Below are 15,539 nucleotides of genomic sequence, written 5' to 3'. Positions count from 1 at the left end.
CCTGAGCCTGTTTCTCCCATCCAGATCTACATGGCCTCCAGGCCCCGGGACATCACTTCAAGGGCATCATTGGGGTGGCCTGGGGTGGAGATGTACAGCTGAGTGTCATCAGCGTACTGGTGATACTTCACCCCGAAACCACGGATGATCTCACCCAGTGGCTTCACATAAATGTTGAACAGGAGGGGTGAGAGGAACAACCCTTGTGGCACCACACACACAACACGCCTCGGGGTCGATCTCTGCCAACACCGATTGCGACCGGTCAGAGAGAAAGGAGGAGAACGACCGCAACACGGTGCCCCCCACCCCCAAGTCTTCCAACCGGCGCAGCATGATACCATGGTCGATGGTATCAAAAGCCGCTGAGAGATCTAATAGGACCAGGACAGAGGAGCAGTCCCTGTCCCGAGCCCTCCAGAGATCATCAACCAACACGACCAATGCCGTTTCCATGCTGTATCCAGTCCTGAAACCCGACTGGAATGGATCTAGATAAACCGTTTCATCCAGGTACTGGGGAAGCTGTCGCGCCACCATACTCTCAACAACCTTCACCACAAAGCGAAGGTTGGAGACTGGACGATAATTTACTAACATTGCCGGGTCCAGGGAAGGCTTCTTAAGGAGGGGGCCTCACCACCGCCTCTTTCAAGGCGGCGGGAAAGTCACCCTCACTCAATGAAGCATTAATAATCCCCTGGAGCCAGCTTCGTGTAACCTCCCGAGAAGCCAGCACCAACCAGGAGGGACACGGGTCCAATAAACATGTGGCCACGCTAAGTCTACCCAGAATCCTGTCCACGTCTTCGGGAGTCACAAGATCAAACTCCTCCCAGATAACATTCTCAAGACCTGCCACCATCACCCCTCCTGGATCTACCCAGTCAGAGTCCAAGTCTTCCTGAATTTGAGCAATTTTGTCATACAGATACTGTACAAAGTACTCAGCCCGACCCTGAACTTGAAGGAGTAGTACATGAAGGCAGAAATGATAAAGTTGCCATTACTGAAACTTGGTGGGATGAAGCTCATGATTGGAATGTACTAATAGAAGGATATAAACTGTTCAATAAACCAGATTTAACAAAAGAGGTGGAGTTGCATTATATGTAAAAAGATCACTACATCTCTACAGAAATACACAAAATCAAGGATGAAAACCTCCTAGAATCCATATTGGTCAATATAAAAGGGAAAAAGAACAACATTGCTATAGGCTTATACTATAGGCCACCCAACCAAGCAGAAAAAATAGATGAACTCTTTGCTAATCAATTAACAAATGTGTCTAGGAAATGTACCACAGTAGTAATAGGAGATTTTAAGTACCCTGATATCAACTGGGAGACAAACTGCAGAAGTAAGAGATTGAACAGATTCCTAACCAATCTAGCTGACAACTTTGTCATCGAAAAGGGAACGAGAAGAAAACCTATACTGGATCTAATTCTTACTAACAAAGAAGAAATAATAGAGGGTGTTGAAGTTGCTGAAACTTTAGGCAAGAGTGACCACGTAATACTGGAATTCAGTATAATGCAAACACAAGCAATGGAACATAATCCAACTAGTATCTTAAACTTTAAAAGAGCTGATTTTAACAAACTCAGAACCTAGGAAAGATTCCATGGATGAAAATGTTATGAAAATCAGTCAAAAAGCTTGGGAAACTTTGAAAAATATGATCATAAAAGGCCAGTCCAGCACAATACCACTGAAAAAGAAAAATAAGAAATTCAAAAAGAAACCAGCATGGTTGCACAAAAATCTCTCTGATCAACTGAAAGACAAAAAGAATTAAGTACAAAAAATGGAAAAAGGGAAATATAACTAAGGCAGAATGCCAGCAGATAGTCTGAATCTGAATCTGCAAAGAGGAAGTCAGGAAAGCTAAGGCTCAGAATTAAGTAAGACTTTCAACAAATGTCAAAGATAATTTTTAAAAAAGTTTCAAGATATACTGTAAATAACAAGAAAAATGTCAAGGAAATAGTACACTAAAGAGAGAAGATGGCAAGGAAATAAAAGACAGTAGAGAAAGCAGAGCAGACATCTTGGAACCACTGAATCACATCTTTCAAAGATCTTGGAATACTGGGGAATTACCAGAGGACTGGAAAAGAACTGATAGGGCTCCCATCATCAAAAAAAGTGGGGGAAATGGATCTAGGAAACTACAGATCAATCAGCCTGACATCAATACCTGGGAAGATCCTGGATAAGATAAACAAGCAACAGATCTGTGAAACCTAGAAGCAAGCAAAGTTATAACCAGAAGCCAACAAGGGTTGGTCAAAAATAGATCATGTCAAATAAATCCTATTTCATTCTTTAACAAAGTGACTAAATTAGTGGACCAGTGAAATGCTGTGGACATAGTATACTTGGATTTCAGTAAGTCATTTGACAAAGTAGATCACAACCTACTTCTTGGTAAGTTAGAAAAATATGGGATTGACAGCATCACAACCAGATGGATTAGTAACTCGCTGACCAACCGCATTCAAAAGTGTAGTCCTTAATAGAACTACATCTACATGGAGGGAAGTAAGTAGTGTGATACCCCAACATTCCATTTTAGGCCCGGTACTCTTTAACATCTTCATAAACAATTTAGATGAGGGAATAGCCAACACCCCAGAAGATAAGCTGAAGATCCAGAAGGATCTCGACAGACTAGGGCAGTGATGGTTAACCTTTTCGGCACTGAGTACCAATACTGGAGCGCGTGCACCGGAGCCCCAGAACCCAAAAGAGAGGAGCTAGCCAGTGCGCATGCTTCTGGGTTCTGTCACATGCATGCATGCCAGACAGCTGGTCTTCGCGCAAAGACCAGTTGGCCGGTGCGCATGCACATGACAGGACCCGGAAGAGAGCAGCTGGCCACACTCACATGCATGCAATGGAACCCAGAAGAGCAGCTGGTGACAGCAGGCGTGCCCACAGAGAGGGCTCTGCATGCCACCTCTGGCATGGGTGCTATAGGTTCACCATCACGGGACTAGAGCATTGGGCCCTTTCTAACAAAATTAAATTCGGTGGTGAAACAAATAAGATTTTACACTTAAGAAAAAACAAATGCACAAGTACAGAAAAGGTGATACCTGACTAAACAGCAGTAATTGTGAGAGGGATCTAGGAGTCCTAGTGGCTAGCCACTTAAAATATGAGTCAGTAATGGACTGCAGATTTGCAGATAACACCAAGCTGGCAGGAATAGCCAACACCCCAGAAGATAGGCTCAAGATCCAGAAGAATCTCGACAGACCTGAACACTGGACCCTGAAATGGGTCACCACAATGTGAAAAAGATGTTGAGACTTTAGAAAGAATGCAGAAAAGAGTAACAAAGATGATTAGGGGGTTGAAGGCTAAAACATATGAAGAATGGTTGCAGGAATTGGGTATGTCTAATCTAGTGAAAAGAACTAGGATGCCATGATAGCAGTCTTCCAATATTTGAGGGGCTGCCACAGAGAAGATGGGATCAATCTGTTCTCCAAAGCACCTGAGGGCAGGACAAGAAGCAATGGATGGAAACTAATCAAGGAGAGAAGCAACTTACAACTAAGGAGAAATTTCCTGACAGTTAGAACAATTAACCAGTGGAACGGCTTGCCTTTAGAAGTTGTGGGTGCTCTGTCACTGGATGTTTTTAAAAAGAGATTGCACAGTCACTTATCTGAAATCGTATAGGGTCTTCTGCTTGGTTGGGGTGTTGGACTGGAGGATCTCCGGGGTCCTTTCCAGATCTATTATCCTGTCTTGGTATTCTGTTATTCTTTCTATTATCACATGTATATATCCCATCCCAAAGAAAGTCCGGAATGGTATAGGATCTCCTGCCATGGGCAGGGGGTTAGACAGAAGACCTCCAAGTTCCCTTCCAACCCCATTCTATGATTTTTCAATACTTTTGGAAAGTTTTAATCATTGTACAATAAGCTTGGGAGACAAGCCAGGTGTTGTGACTCCAACTCCCGAGCCCATCTTACCGGAGGGAGAAGACTCCGAAAGTGAAGGAGAGGAGTTGGCAAGGCCTCCCTCTCCAGGACCCTCCTCTCTGGCAATGTCTCAGGTGTCTTCCGAAGGAGAAGAGATAGGCCAGGAGCCAGGCACTTCCGAGCAGCCGCAGTTAGACAGCAACGGAGATAAGTCTTGGCTGGATCCCCGACAGCGTCGGAAAGACAAGCACACGCAGCAGAGAAGGAGGCGTGCCAGAGATTAAGCTGAGTCACTGGACCACACCCCACAGGGGATAAAAGGGGGTGTGGTGGCCATTCAGGCTTTGTGACGGACAAAACTGAAAGCTAGCAAGTCATTCTGCATTTCTGGAACTTCATTATATGCTCTGCTTGGACTGATTTTTTGGACTGGACTTGACTATTCTTTGGCTTTTGTGGACTTTGATGTTTTCGGTCGGAGGAGTTTGTAAGTAAAGACTGTTGGCAAGCAGCCACTGGGTTGCTGCCAATTCTGTTATCAAAGGAAATTCTTGACTGCTGGTTTATTTTAACTCTTGGTCGACTGCTGGTGTGCGTGCGTGAGACGGGACAGAACACCAGGTTTGGATGCTTCTTTGGAACATCAACATGATGGGAGCCATCATAGTACTGTATTTTTTGGATTATAAAACGCATCAAGATTTCAAAGAAGTAAGTAAGAAAAAAAAAGGTTTTTGCCCTCCCCGGCTCCCAGGAGCACTCTACAGGTCTCCCAAACCTCTGCGTGCCCTATTTTTTGCAAAAATGGGCCTGTTTTTTTCCTGCTTTTTGCAAAAACTGCATTTTTGCCCTCCCCCAGCCCCTAGGAGCACTCTGCAGGCCTCCCAAACCCTCTGCGCACCCCGTTTTTTGCAAAAACGGGTCCATTTTTCACCCATTTATGTGAAAAACGGGGTGCGCAGAGAGTTTGGGAGGCCTGCAGGGTGCTCCTGGGGGCTGGGGGAGGGTAAAAATGTCCCCGTTTTTGTGAAAAACAGGCTCGTTTTTTGCAAAAATGCTGTTTTTGGTCTCTCTAGTCCCCAGGAGCAATCTGCAGGCCTCCCAAACCCTCTGCGCACCCTGTTTTTGCAAAAAAAATGGGTCATTTTTTGCAAAAATGGGACGAGCGGGGCGGAGCTTCAGGAGGCCAAAAATGGCTGTATTCGATGTATAACCAACATTTCCACCCTCTTTTAGGAGGGAAAAAAGTGTGTCTTATACTCCAAAAAAATCGGTAATTTATTAAACCTGAGTTCCATGTATGAATTGCAGTAATGTTCTTATTGTATTTCTATAAATCTCTCTCCTCAACTTTTTTTTCTCCATCAGGCTTCTGAAGAGAAAATCCGAACAACAGAGACCCAGGTGCTTGTAGCATCTGCTCAAAAGAAACTTCTTGAAGAAAGACTAAAGCTTGTGTCTCAGCTGTGGGATTCAGGAATTAAGGTGCATCTTAATCATCTGGGTCAAGCCAATAATTAGAATTCTAAACTATACTTGAGTTTCGTCACAAAGAACCCTAAGTGCCTGATGCAATATAGCTCTTCAGTAATATAGACCTGCAATCTGTTCTATTTAAAACCTGATAATTTAGCCCAATTAACAGTGTCAGCTTCATCATCTTCATCATCTTATAATGCAACAGGTATTAGCTTCTTGGCTAATACTACAGGTAGTCCTTGAGATACAACAGGTTACTTAACAAACATTCAAAGTTACAACAGACACTCTAAAATTACATACGACCCTGTTTCAAAGTTACAAGGGTTGCAGTGCCCCAGTGGTCATTCACCCTTACAACTGACCACAGGGATGCTGCCGTGCCCCTCCACTTCTTCCCCCCCCCATCCCACCTCGCCAGGACCCTGTAGCACTTGTACCTGCTCCCCACATGCCTTTCACTGATCACATTCACCTTTTGAAGCTCTCTGGACCTCATGTTGGGGAAGGCAGGCAGAGGCCATGTGTCTCTGAGCTGTGCAGAGACAACTCCAAGGCAGCTGCCATTTACTGCCTTAACAGGCAGGGGTGAAATGTAAAATTTGTTACTACCGGTTCTGTGGGCGTGGCTTGGTGGGGGGGGTGTAATGTGACTGGGTGGGCATGGCCAACTTTTTTTTTTTTAACTTTTCAAAGCATTTTTTCTAATGCTTTGAAAAGCCTCTGCCGATCAGGCAACTCAGCTGGGATCGTCAGAGACTTTTCAAAGCATTTTTTTTTACCACGTCTTCGGCCAAGAGGTTGCAGAAAAAAATGCTTTGAAAAGCCTCTGATGATCCCAGCTGAGCCGCGCGATCATCAGAGGCTTTTTTTTTTTACTTTTAAAAGTATTTTTTCGTCGGAAGAGGTTGTAGAAAAAATGCTTTTAAAAGTAAAAAAAAAAGCCTCTGATGATCGTGCAGCTCAGCTGGGCATGGAGGGGGGCGCAGGGATTTTTGCTACCGGTTCTCCAAACCACCCGCCGCCATCGCTACTGGATCGGGCGATCTGGTCCGAACCGGGAGCATTTCACCCCTGGTCTGCACATTACTGCAGAAGCTTCTGAACACTGTAGAAAGCTTCTGCAGCGCTGTGCAGACCTCATTAAGGCAGCAAAATGAAACAGTTTGTCCCTTGTTCCAGAACTGCCCATGGGGCTGCACAAAGAAGCAATCCATTCCTGCTCTGGAAGGCCTCAAAGGTCTTCAAAAGGTAAGTGAGGAGGAGGGTTTTTGGCCTGAGGGGAATTAGGCCACAAGCCTCGGGACCCAATGAGAGTGGGAAAAGGGCTGTTGGGACCCTTTGTTGTGTGTGGGAAGTAGAGCACATAGCATCTCAGGCAGTGGGGGACACCTTGAGAGTCAGGACAGGTGGGACTGGGTCTGTGCTAGGTCTCCAAGGATCTCCTCCACCCAGGAGGCATCCCACACTCCATTTAATAACCAAGGCATTAATTTAATGATTCATTGGGGAGAGCGGGGATGGGGAGGTCATCAGGTGAGATGCTTCACCTAATGATCATCACAACCTGTGATAGTACCGTAATAGGCAGGCTCCATTATAGTCTTATCTCAAGGGCTACCTGTGTGAGGATAACCATAAAATAGCATACATTTGTTATTTGATTGTTTGAAATTTAGTTGGTGTATTTCATCAGTAGAGAATACATTGTTTTGAGAATCTCTGAGGTGCGAAGAGATAACAGTTCACCCTCAGGGCATGACGGCCCTGGGAAACTGGCTGGGAGAGAGCTCACTCTTGTCTCTGAAGACGCCTCCCCTTTTCTGTATTTGAAGATGCTCCCCTCTCTAAATTCCCAAGCGATTATAGCAAAAGCAAGCTAAAATGCCAGCAAGCCTCCTCTCCCCTCCCCCCACACTTTCAACAGAATGGCAGGACATGCAGGTGGATGTGACATTCTGCCCCCCCAAACAGCGATGTTAGTCCTGGAGAACAGAACAAAACAAACATGGAGAGAAGAAATAAAAAATGAAAGGCATGCCATTTGGGTCCAGGTAGTGATTGTGGAAGCGTTTAACAAGTCTAGAGGCCCTAACGTGGCAATGGTCAACATATTCATTCTGAGCTGTCGGGAAATCCTTCCATGCCACCAAATACTGAAGGGTTCCCCTATATCTACGGGAGTCTAAGATTTCTCTGATTTCAAACTGCTGCTCCCCTTCTACCATTAAAGGTTCTGGGGTTGGTGGAAGTTCAGGTCTAAGGGGAGAAATAATCTCAGGCTTCAATAAGCTACAACGAAACACGTGGTGAACCCATCAAAGAGACTTGGGCAAATCTAATTCTACAGACGCAGGTTTAATAATACACTTAATTTGGAAGAGCCGTACAAACTTACGTGCTAGCTTCTTTGATGGTTGTAGAGATTGCAGGAAGTGGGTGGAAAGATAGACACTGTTGTCAATCTTAAAACGGTGTGGGTTCTGCATATTTCTTTTTTTTTTTTTTTATTGCAAAAGTTTTACAATTACATTTTCACCCCTTTTTTTCACCCCCCCACCTCCCTCCCCAAACTTCCCATCCTCCCTAACCCTCCCTAATCCTCCCCCCCCAGACTTCCCTATTATGTACTCATAACTAATAACACTGATATATAAACCTGAACCCATCCCTCCCCCTATATAATTTTTCCTCTTTTTCTCTTTACATTAAGATATTTCTAATACATTATTTTCAAATAAAAGCTATTTGATACTTTCTAGTTTGGTATTTGTTCTGAACATATTCTATCCACCTTTTCCATTCCCATTCATAAGTCTCTTGTGAACAATCCTTTAAGTATGCTGAAATCTTCGCCATCTCTGCAAAACTAGCCAGGTTCTGCATATTTCTTGTTGGCCTCTTATAATCCACACAAGCATCCTCCAGGCTCAGAATTTACTTTACTAATGGCCATGCATTTTGCATTTATCTTGCTGATAATTGATGTAACACCTCCTAAGATATTGTTCGAGTACTGAATTTGAATGTTCACACCTTCCATTAGTTTGAGGATGGTGATTTGATCTCAGTCTCTGATCAGTTCCCAGTAATTTAAGGAATTTCCTCCAAAACGTAGAGGTGAATTGCACCCCCATCTGAGATAATGCATTGGGGGGCTTCGTGTAGTCTCTAGACATGGTATAAAAACATTTTGGCCAACTCCTGTGCTGAGGGAATCTTCTGACGGGACAAAAAACACTTGTTTAGAAAATAGATCAGTTATCACCCATATAATAGTATTCCGAGAGCTTTCTGGAAACTCCATGATAAAGTCCATAGAGATCTCTGTCCAGGGTGCTGATGGCTCCAGGGGTTTTCCCTTGTCTACACTTGGTAGAGGCACAGATGGGGCAACTTGCCACATAGCTCTCAATGTCTTTTTTCAGAGATGGTCACCAAAACTGTCTTTTGATTAGGTGTAGAGTTTTTACGAAGCCAAACTGCGCAGCAGACTTAGAATCATGACTTTTCCCAAGAACCAACAGCCTCTGGCTTTCCAGTACATATAGTTTGGACATATAGGACTGAACACACGTTTCCATGGCTTTGAAACCATTTGTCATCCTTCAAAGCAGCTTTAAGTGCAGCCATTACCTTGTTGTCAACTTGTCAGTTTTCTTTCATCTGTGCCCAGGTGGTCACTTGGGCCGCCAATTGCTTGCATGGAAGTAGTGGTTTGATTAGTACTGCTTTAGGCAATTATATTGAGGCATTTGGGACAAAGCATCGGCCAGGAAGTTCTTCCCTCCTGGGAGGTAGTGCAGCGTGAAGTTGAAGTAGTTAAAGTATTGCACCTATCGCACCTGTTTAGGAGACAGCCTCCAGGGGGTTTTAGTGCCTCTAGCTTCTTGTCGTCAGTCCATACCTTGAAAGCCACCTTGCTTCCCTCAAGGAAGTGCCTCCAGGTTAGGAGTGCCCAACGTACTGCGTAAGCCTCCTTTTCCCATACCGCCCACCTCTGCTAGGTTGCCGAGAGTTTCCTGGAAGTGTAAAACACAAGGCTGCATTTGGCCAGAATTCTGACTAGAATCCAACCATGTGTGGATTCTAGTCCAGTATCTTTTAGCTTCTACACATGTCCACCATATATGGTAATATGAACCCGATATCTGATGGCATTTCCAACATTTTTCGGATTTATTCTTGAACATTCTGGCTATCCTTGTCGGGGGTAGATGCCACCTGTAAAACATCTTATACAAATTTTCTTTTTTATTATTTATTTATTTTAATTAAAATGGAAAAACAAACAAACACAGATATAACAATACAATATACACAACGGGTAAACATAGATCAAGTCTTACGACTTGTATTTTAGATAGTCACATCGGTAAACTATATTCATCAATATATATTTCTACACCTTTACTTATATAACTATCTTGAATTCCCTTTTTGATTTATTGTTTTCTTAGTTGGTACTTGATTCCTATCTAACTATTTCATTTCCTTTTTTGTGTTCCTATTTTTATTTTATTTTTCTTTTCTTTAGCCAATCATACCATTTTTGCCATACCAAGTAATAATCTGTTTCCTCTTTTTCCTATATTTCTTTCATGAGTTTATCCATCTCTGCGCACTCCATTACTTTTAGGATTATTTTATCTTCTTGTGGTATGTCTCCCGATTTCCAACTCTGAGCAAAAACAATTCTTGCTGCCGTTAAAATATGGGTAATTAAGTATTTTATTTCTTTTTCATAATGGGGTGTAAATATTCCTAATAAATAAGTTTCTGGTTTCATTGGTACTCTCTGACTTATAATTTCTTCTATTTGGTTTTTAACCATCTTCCAAAACTGTTTCGCTTTTTGACAGGACCACCACATGTGGTAATATGTTCCTTTTTGTGTTTTACATTTCCAACAGTCTGGAGAAGTGTTGGGGAGCATTTTTGCTAAGCGCGCTGGAGGAAGGTGCCACCTGTAAAATATTTTATAGATGTTTTCTTTATAGGGTACAGACATTGTTAGTTTGCTATTTACTTTCCATAATTTTTCCCATTTATCCAATTCGATACTATAACCAAAATTTTTTGCCCATATAATCATATTTTCCTTAACCACTTCCTCTTCTAATTTGTATTTTAATAAATAATTATAAATTTTAGTTATTTGTTTATCATTTGTTCCCAATAAAATTTTATCTAATTTGTTCGGTTCTTTTTGGAATCCAAATTGTGCCGAATCCATCTTATATCTAGATTTTATTTGTAAATATGGCCACCAATCAATGTCTGTACCCTGTTTTTTCAATTCTTCTCATGATCTTAGCTCTCCTTTGCTGTTCAGTAATTCTTTGTACGGTCTCATTTTATTCATGTCCATCGCATTGGGATATATTTGCGCTTCCATCGTTGAGAGCCATTCTGGAATTTTATCGTAATGGTTTTTTCTGATCTCTAGCCACATCTTTAGGAGTGTTTCTCTAATAATATGCCTCCAGAAGTATTCATGTTGTTTATTTCTCTCCTGCCATAGGAATGCATGCCACCCTTTCAGTAAGTCAAAACCTTCTATTGGCAGTATCCGTTTATTTTTAAGCTCTATCCAGTCTCTTATCCAGATAAGTGATGTTGCTTTATGGTATATTTGCCAGTCTGGTAGCCCTAGTCCGCCTTTCTCTCGTGTGTCCTGGAGGTGTTTTAATTTAATTTTTGCCCTCTTTCCTTGCCAAATATAGTCCGTGATCATTTTATTAAAGTCCTTAAAAAAGGCTTTCCCTGGGTTTATCGGGATTACTTGAAATAGGTATAATATTCTTGGTAATATATTCATCTTGATGGATGCGATCTTTCCTAAAAGTGATAGCTGCAATTTGCTCCATATTTCAAGGTCTTTTTTTATCTGTTTTGCCAATTTGTTGCAATTGTCCTCCTTAAGTGTTGATCCTTTGTTAGTGAGCTAGATTCCTAGGTATTTTACCTATTTTACTATTTGTATTCCTAATTTGTCCTCTAATTCTTTTCCTTGTAAGTTTGTAAGATTCTTTGTTAATGCCCTTGTTTTTTGTTTATTGATTTTAAGTCCGGCCACTTTTCCGTATTATTCTATTTTTGCCAATAATTTCATTCCTGTTTGTGTTAGTTGTTCTATAATGAATACTACATCGTCGGCAAATGCTTGAAGTTTATATTCCTCATTCTTGATTTTTAATCCCTTTATTTCTTTATCTTTCCTAACCTCATTTAATAATATTTCTAATGATAATATAGTAGAGGAGATAGGGGACATCCCTGTCTCACTCCTTTGGCTATTTCAAATTGTTCTGTCATCTCTCCGTTTATCCATATTTTTGCTGTTTGGGAAGAATAGATCTTCTTAATCATTTTTAGAAATTTGTCACCAAATCCCATCGCTTCTAATTGTAATATGAAAAATTTCCAGTTTAAATTGTCAAAGGCTTTTTGTGTGTCTAGAAAAATTAGTGCCAATTGTTTGTCTGATTTTTGTTCATAATATTCGAGTACATTGATTATTAATCTCGTGTTATTTTTTATTTGTCTTCTTGGGATAAAACCATTCTGGTTTGGATGGATGTATTCATTAATAATTTTTTTCAGTCTATCTGTTATGAACAATGTGAATAGTTTATAATCTGCGTTTAGGAGTGATATTGGTCTGTAATTTTTGATTTGTGTGGGGTCTGATTCTTCTTTGGGTATGAGTGTGATGGTTGTTTCAGTCCATGATTGGGGGATTTTAGCTTCTAGAAGTGCATCGTTAAAAACCTGTAATAAAATTTCGTCCGTTGGATGTTGACAGGCTTTATAAAATTCTGTTGGTATGTCATCTGGTCCCGGAGTTTTATTGTTTTTCTGTTTTTTCCTTGCTTCTGTCAATTCGGCGTCGGAACTCCTCGCCCTGCGAGATTCTCCCCTCTCGCAGGTTTGGCCCTCCACATTATCGAGGGCCTATCTCGATGACGGACTTTGGAGTCCAGAGAGATGGCATGGAGCAAGGAAGAATTTGTGGGGTTTTTTAGGGAAATTTTTTAAGATTTTAAGGGGTTCTGGGAGGGGGGTTTGTAATGATCTTTCTAGAGAAATTGGGAAGAAGACTCTGGGGGATGGGGGGGGAAATCCACCAGGGTCAGAGCCGAGCCTGGCACAGGGTAACGATTTGGGAGGTGCTGCTCGAGGGACTGGGAAAGGGATGGGGGACGATACCTATGAGGTCTGTACCATCAGCACAGTAGATGGGAGGGGCAGATATGGCGGGAGCAGGGGACCATATCATGTGTTGGGGGCTCACACTCGCTGTTTGAGAGCAATTGCTTGCCCCGGTCCCCATGGCTCCTCTCGGAGACTAGGTGGCTTAGACACTCAGGATCTGGGCCTTTGGCTGATGTTATGCAATGCCAGGTCCATGGTCAATAAGGCCCCCCTCATTCACGATCTTATACAAGAGGGAGGAGCGGACCTGGCGGGTATTACGGAGACCTGGTTGGGCCCGGAGGGTGGCGTCCCTCTGGTTGAAATGTGCCCACCAGGCTTCAGAGCATTCCATCAGCCGAGGGCCCAGGGGAGGGGCGGGGGGGTGGCGGTTATTATTAACGAGGATCTGGGTCCGAGGGAGACCACTGTGCCTCAGATAGCCGGATGTGAGTCCCTCCTTGTGAGGTGGGGCCGTGGGGTTCAGATGGGCTTGTTGCTTACGTACCTGGCTCCCTGCCGCGTGGCAACAGCCCTACCTGAGCTACTCGACGTGATAGCCACGGTGGCAGTAGATACACCCAGGCTTTTAGTCATGGGTGATTTCAACTTGCCATCCGTCGGTGAAACGTCTGAGGTGGCTCGGGAGTTCATGGCTTCCATGACGGCCATGGACCTGACCCAGTTAGTTCATGGCCCTACTCACAGGGGAGGTCACACTCTGGATTTGATTTTTGTCTCTGGCCAGTGGTTGAGTGGTCTTGTTATAGGGGATATAGACATGGAACCCTTGTCATGGACTGACCACTCACTCCTTCGCCTAGATCTTCGAACCGCGACCCCTCGCCGCAGGGAGGCGGACCCAATTAGATGGATCCGCCCCAGGCACCTGATGGATCCTGATAGGTTCCAGACGGAGCTTGGGCCATTTCCTGAGCATCTAGCACATGACTCGGCCGAGGACCTGGTAGCCGCCTGGGATTGGGCGGCTGGTGGGGCCTTGGACTGAGTTGTGCCTTTGCGGCCTCTGACCCGATGCCGATCCCGTGCGGCTCCTTGGTTTACTGAGGAGCTGAGGGACATGAAGCACCGGAAAAGACGCCTGGAGAGCGGTTGGAGGGCCAGTCTCGCTGAATCTGATCGAACACTGGTAAGGTCGCATATTAAGGCCTACCTAGTGGCGATAAAGACGGCAAAGTCTAACTACTTTTCCGCCTCTATTGCGTCATCAGGGAATCGTCCGGCCGCCCTGTTTAGGGTGACCCGCACCCTGCTCCATCTGGGAGTGCGGGAGGATCCCTTAGAAGGCAGAGCGGAGGATTTCGGACAATACCTGTATGACAAAATCGCTCAGATCCGGGGGGGTTTGGACTCTGACTGGGTAGATCAGGGCAGGGTGACGAGGAACAGTCTTGAGAATGTTATCTGGGAGGAGTTTGATGCTGTGACTCCCGATGATGTGGACAGGATTTTGGGGAGACTTAGTGCGGCCACATGTTTACTGGACCCGTGTCCCTCCTGGTTGGTACTGGCTTCCCGGGAGGTTACACGAGGCTGGCTCCAGGGTGTCATTAATGCTTCATTGAGTGAGGGTCACTTCCCCGCTGCCCTGAAAGAGGCGGTGGTGAGGCCTCTCCTCAAGAAGCCGTCCCTGGATCCAGCAATATTGGCTAACTATCGTCCTGTCTCCAACCTTCGCTTCATTGCGAAGGTTGTTGAGAGTGTGGTCGCGCAACAGTTTCCGCAATTCCTGGAGGAAACATCCTATCTAGATCCGTTCCAGTCGGGTTTCAGGTCTGGGCACAGCACGGAAACGGCATTGGTCGCGTTGGTGGATGATCTCTGGAGGGCTCAGGACAGGGGTTATTCCTCTGTTCTGGTCCTATTAGATCTCTCAGCGGCTTTTGATACCATCGACCATGGTATCATGCTGCACCGGCTGGAAGAGTTGCGGGTGGGAGGCACTGTGTTACGGTGGTTCTCCTCCTTTCTCTCCGACCGGTCGCAGTTTGTGTTGGCAGGGGGGCAGAGGTCGACCTCGAGGCCTCTCATTTGTGGAGTGCCGCAGGGATTGGTCCTCTCGCCCCTTCTGTTCAACATTTATGTGAAGCCGCTGGGCGAGATCATCCATGGCTTTGGGGTGAGATACCACCAGTACGCTGATGACACCCAGCTGTACATCTCCACCCCAGGCCACCCCAACGATGCCCTTGAAGTGATGTCCCAGTGCCTGGAGGTGTGCGGATCTGGATGGGGAGGAACAGGCTCAAGCTCAACCCTTCCAAGACTGAGCGGCTGTGGCTCCCGGCATCCCGATATAGTCAGTTGACTCCATCACTGACTATTGGGGACGAGTCTTTGGCCCCCACTGAAAGGGCTCGCAATCTGGGAGTCCTCCTGGATAGGCAGCTGTCTTTGGAAGAACATCTGACGGCTGTTACCAGGGGAACCTTTTATCAGGTTTGCCTGATTCGCCAGTTGCGGCCCTTTCTTGATCGGGATTCCTTGTGCACAGTCACTCACGCTCTCGTCACCTCTCGCCTTGACTACTGCAACGCTCTCTACATGGGGCTCCCCTTGAAGAGCACCCGGAGGCTCCAGCTGGTCCAGAATGCAGCAGCGCGGGTAGTGATGGGAGCAACATGGCGCTCCCATGTAACACCGCTCCTGCGCGAGCTGCACTGGCTCCCGGTGGTCTTCCGGGTGTGCTTCAAGGTGTTGGTTATCACCTTTAAAGCGCTCCATGGCATAGGGCCTAGCTATCTTCGAGACCGCTTGCTGCTACCGACGACCTCCCATCGTCCCGTGCGCTCCCACAGAGAGGGCCTCCTCAGGGTGCCATCAGCCAATCAATGTAGGCTGGTGACCCCCAGGGGGAGGGCCTTCTCTGTGGGGGCCCCCACCCTCTGGAATCAG

General features: G+C 44.9%; 1 protein-coding gene across 3 annotated transcripts in view; it reads left to right on the top strand.

Annotated features, from left to right (window-relative positions):
• The window catches only part of HARS1 (histidyl-tRNA synthetase 1), a 101,535-nt gene that overhangs the window by 71,378 nt on the left and 14,618 nt on the right, over positions 1 to 15,539 (top strand). For all 3 annotated transcript variants that reach the window (XM_070939161.1, XM_070939162.1, XM_070939160.1), the window contains one exon: positions 5,316 to 5,432. In XM_070939161.1, the coding sequence (XP_070795262.1) occupies positions 5,316 to 5,432 (117 nt within the window). The remainder of the gene's footprint in view (positions 1 to 5,315; positions 5,433 to 15,539) is intronic.

Source organism: Pituophis catenifer, unplaced genomic scaffold, assembly GCF_029215685.1.
Source record: "Pituophis catenifer annectens isolate HBS135680 unplaced genomic scaffold, rPitCat1.0.hap2 SCAF_3, whole genome shotgun sequence".
NCBI classification, from domain to species: domain Eukaryota; kingdom Metazoa; phylum Chordata; class Lepidosauria; order Squamata; family Colubridae; genus Pituophis; species Pituophis catenifer.
Note: the sequence above shows the minus strand (reverse complement) of the source record. Positions and strands in the feature narration are given on the sequence as shown.